Below are 3,443 nucleotides of genomic sequence, written 5' to 3'. Positions count from 1 at the left end.
ATAGTGAATGCCTTGCTCACTTCATCCTAATCCTGGCCCACAGATGCTGTTATTGCCTGATAACTCCAACTCGATTAACTTTTGCTCCAGAACGCCTATTTTCTAAAAGGAATACACTTTTGCCTAAAATTCTAATTGTATGGATGTACACAGAGAGCACAAACGCTCTTTTCCAACTTGCTTCTGCATTTAGAAGCATGGTAGGGCCTACCATGGGATGATCTCTGGGTCAAATTCTATACCTAATTTTCATGAAGATGATGTGCTGTTAATAGAAAGTGAACTCCCCTATTACACAGATTAGACTAAATTTGACTAAATTAAAAGTAATTCTTAATTAAGGCTGAATCTGAATCTCTGTCAGGGATATCTCTCTGCGTCATTCAAGATATTTGACTTGGTACATCAGGATTGTGATGGCACTCTTTTTATTAGGATTTCCTGAGATATATAAAAAAGCGTAGAATATATGAGGGGAACAGTGACAATCTGGGAAGACTTTAAATCCCACCCTTATTTTAGAATGGTGGCAGGTACCATTACATACAATTCCCTCTGTGATCTGCTTAATTCCTGTGTTGGCGCAGCCATGTGCAGATGTATAGATTTGGCCAGCTCCAATACAGTGGTTCTCTGCACTGAAAGACACATTATAGTTCCTAGCTTGGAACTGGGACACTTTAACAAGGAAAGATAGAGAACTATTCATAGTTATGCCAGGACTATAAACCATGACTATCCTGGGCAAACCAGGATATATGGTCACCCTACTCTTTGTTATTGTCATCATTTTCAAAGGCCTTTTAGATCCCCTCCAAGCATTACCCTGTTAATTTCCTCTTACTGACAAAAACCAATGATCAAATGGAGCATGTGAATTCTAACCTCCATAAGAACCTCCATGGCTTGGCTTCCCACTGACAATCAGTGGAACCATCTGCCTTCTGGAACACAAGAACACCTCCAGCTCTGTTTAGACCTCTAGCGGAGAACCATTCTCTATGGCCATAATGGCTTCCATCCCAGTTAATGCCTTCATTGTACAAAGGACCCTATATTCCTGGTGTTACTAAGGCTAGATCCAGTTTCTGGCTGAATGGGAGGGATAAGACCTGGAAGATCCATCACACCATCACTTCCATCATGTTCTGGAATATGCCACAGCCTTCCAGGGGGCAAACGTGGAGAAATCTCAGTCCATAATTGTTTTAACCATAGCATGCCCCACTTCCTCATGCACCAGAAATCTTGCAGAAGGAAAACTGTAGCCCTTTCCCCTTGTTCATGCCCTCAGTTTTGTTAAATCTATTTTTCCAAACCTGTTCCTAACTTAAAACTCCAATCTCATTTCTACTCTATACCTCAATTTGAGACAATTCAGTGACTCTCCAGTTTTATTGCTGGTTTGCCTGCTTCTAGTTTTCTTATCTTTATAGCTTGAGCTTTGGTTCTGATTTCTCAGCTATAAACTTTGATAACTCCCTTGATCATGAAGTACACTCTCCTTTGACTAAGAGCTTCAGGCAACCTTGAGCACCTTCGATAGATGTCTTTTGTGGTTGACCTAGAATGGGTTCCCCTGCTTTGGCACCATGTACCATGGGCCATGCAACCCCCCTTTGATCAAGAACTCAATCTAGCAAACAGTGTCTTATAATACTTTATACTATCTTTTGCCCATTTATTTAAAAAGTGGCTTTTGCCATTGATACTTAATATGTTTTGACATTTCTAGACTAATGTTTAAAAGCAAATGCAAGTCTATGGAATCGTATCCATGCTATCAAGATGAAGAAACTAAGATTGCTTTTGCTGACTATACTGTGACCTATCAAGATCAGCCACCAAATACTTGGTTTATAGTATTCAGGTATAGTCTATGTACTGGCAAACAATGTCTTTAAATGGCACACAATATTCATATTTGTAGAGTTTTATTTATGATAATAATGAAAGTCTTAGCTTCTAGGTTGCTTTCATGATTTAGTTAAAATTCTTCCAAAGTTGCTATCCTTGAATGAGATATTATATAAATTTTTATTTATGTTTCTTTTATCAAAATATAAAGAATGTTAATTATTAGAACTTTTATGTGCATGATAAAAATAATATAACACATTAATATGCTTTTAGTATAGAAAGATATTCTTTTATTTCTAAGCAACAGCATATTAGGTAAAAGTCACAAATTACTTATAAAATGGAATTTATTAATGGAGTTTGCATTTACATGAAAATAGCATAGTAATAGTAGTTTTTAAAAGAAAATAATGTGTACCTTACACTTATTTGGAATTTTAGACTTTTTTTTAAATTTCTTGGCATTAAGCCTAATTTCAGACTTTCTTTAAGATCCATGTCAAGGGAAAGTTCATGCTTTTGTAATTACAGAGAAACATTTTTGGTTCCTCAAGATATGATTTTGCTTCCCAAAGTATATACTACACTTCCAGTCTGTATGCTACATGTTGTTAATAATGACACAATGGAACAAGTGCCAAAGGTGTTCCAAAAGGTGGTGCCTTATCTTTATACCAAGAATAAGGTAGGTGTAAAGTTTGTTCTCCCCATATAATAGAATGGCAGTGAAAACCCTTCGGTTTGTAGAGGGGTAAGGAGAAGGTAGGGCAGAGGTGTTTTCAATCTACTTAACAAGAAAAGGGCCCCGGTCTTTCCTTACAGAAGTCCCATTTATTTGACAACATGAGATACTTAAAGTGAATGCTAGAGTATTCGTTACCTCTCAGCTCTCTTTTTTTCCCCTCCTCCCCAAAGAAAATATGACAAAAAAAAAAAGCATTAGAAGTTCTAATTATTGAAATCATATAAGTCCTTAAAACATAAATGGATCTAAAGAGCTCATTTAGTCCTATCTCTGAACCAAATGACTGTCTCTATTTCACACTGGGTTTTTATTCTACTGCACTGTATTTCAGAAAATTGAGATTACACAGCCACCCGCCCCCTCACACCCCCATAGTCTTTTCTAGGGCTACATAAATCCCTTCAGGGGCCAGAAGCACTTGATATGTTACTCCTGCAGAATGATAGACTCTGATCCACCATGTTGTCTCTCTGTTTATTTAAATCCCATACTCATGTTTTAGGGAATCATGACAAAGGATAATGTGTACCTGGACTGGAAACCAAAAGACCTCTTTTAGCTCTGATCTTCTATTCTTCAGCTAGATAGCTTTGAACTTCATTTTTCTCTTTGAGTTATGTCTGTACTTGACTTCTGAGGCTCATTTCAACCTTTGATTCTATACGTTATTTTGAATGAATTAAGACATACTTATCTAATGGATACTGGTTTTGTAGGAATGAAATACAAGTTAGAAACGTGTTATCTCCATAAAAAACCTAAAACATTTCTGGACTGTTTTAGAGATTTTATGAAATTTTTAAAAATCAAAGCAATTACATTCTTGATGAAATCGTTT

The 3,443-nt window shown here is 36.5% G+C and overlaps 1 protein-coding gene across 1 annotated transcript in view; it reads left to right on the top strand.

The window, feature by feature from the left end:
* ADGB (androglobin) overlaps positions 1 to 3,443 on the top strand; it is a 203,795-nt gene that overhangs the window by 132,997 nt on the left and 67,355 nt on the right. Inside the window, exons 21-22 of the mRNA XM_012655518.1 lie at positions 1,736 to 1,870; positions 2,392 to 2,545. Coding sequence (XP_012510972.1) covers positions 1,736 to 1,870; positions 2,392 to 2,545 — 289 coding nt within the window. The remainder of the gene's footprint in view (positions 1 to 1,735; positions 1,871 to 2,391; positions 2,546 to 3,443) is intronic.

This window comes from Propithecus coquereli, unplaced genomic scaffold (assembly GCF_000956105.1).
Source record: "Propithecus coquereli isolate 6110/MARCELLA unplaced genomic scaffold, Pcoq_1.0 Scaffold48, whole genome shotgun sequence".
NCBI lineage: Eukaryota > Metazoa > Chordata > Mammalia > Primates > Indriidae > Propithecus > Propithecus coquereli.
This window is presented reverse-complemented; position numbering and strand designations above follow the sequence as displayed.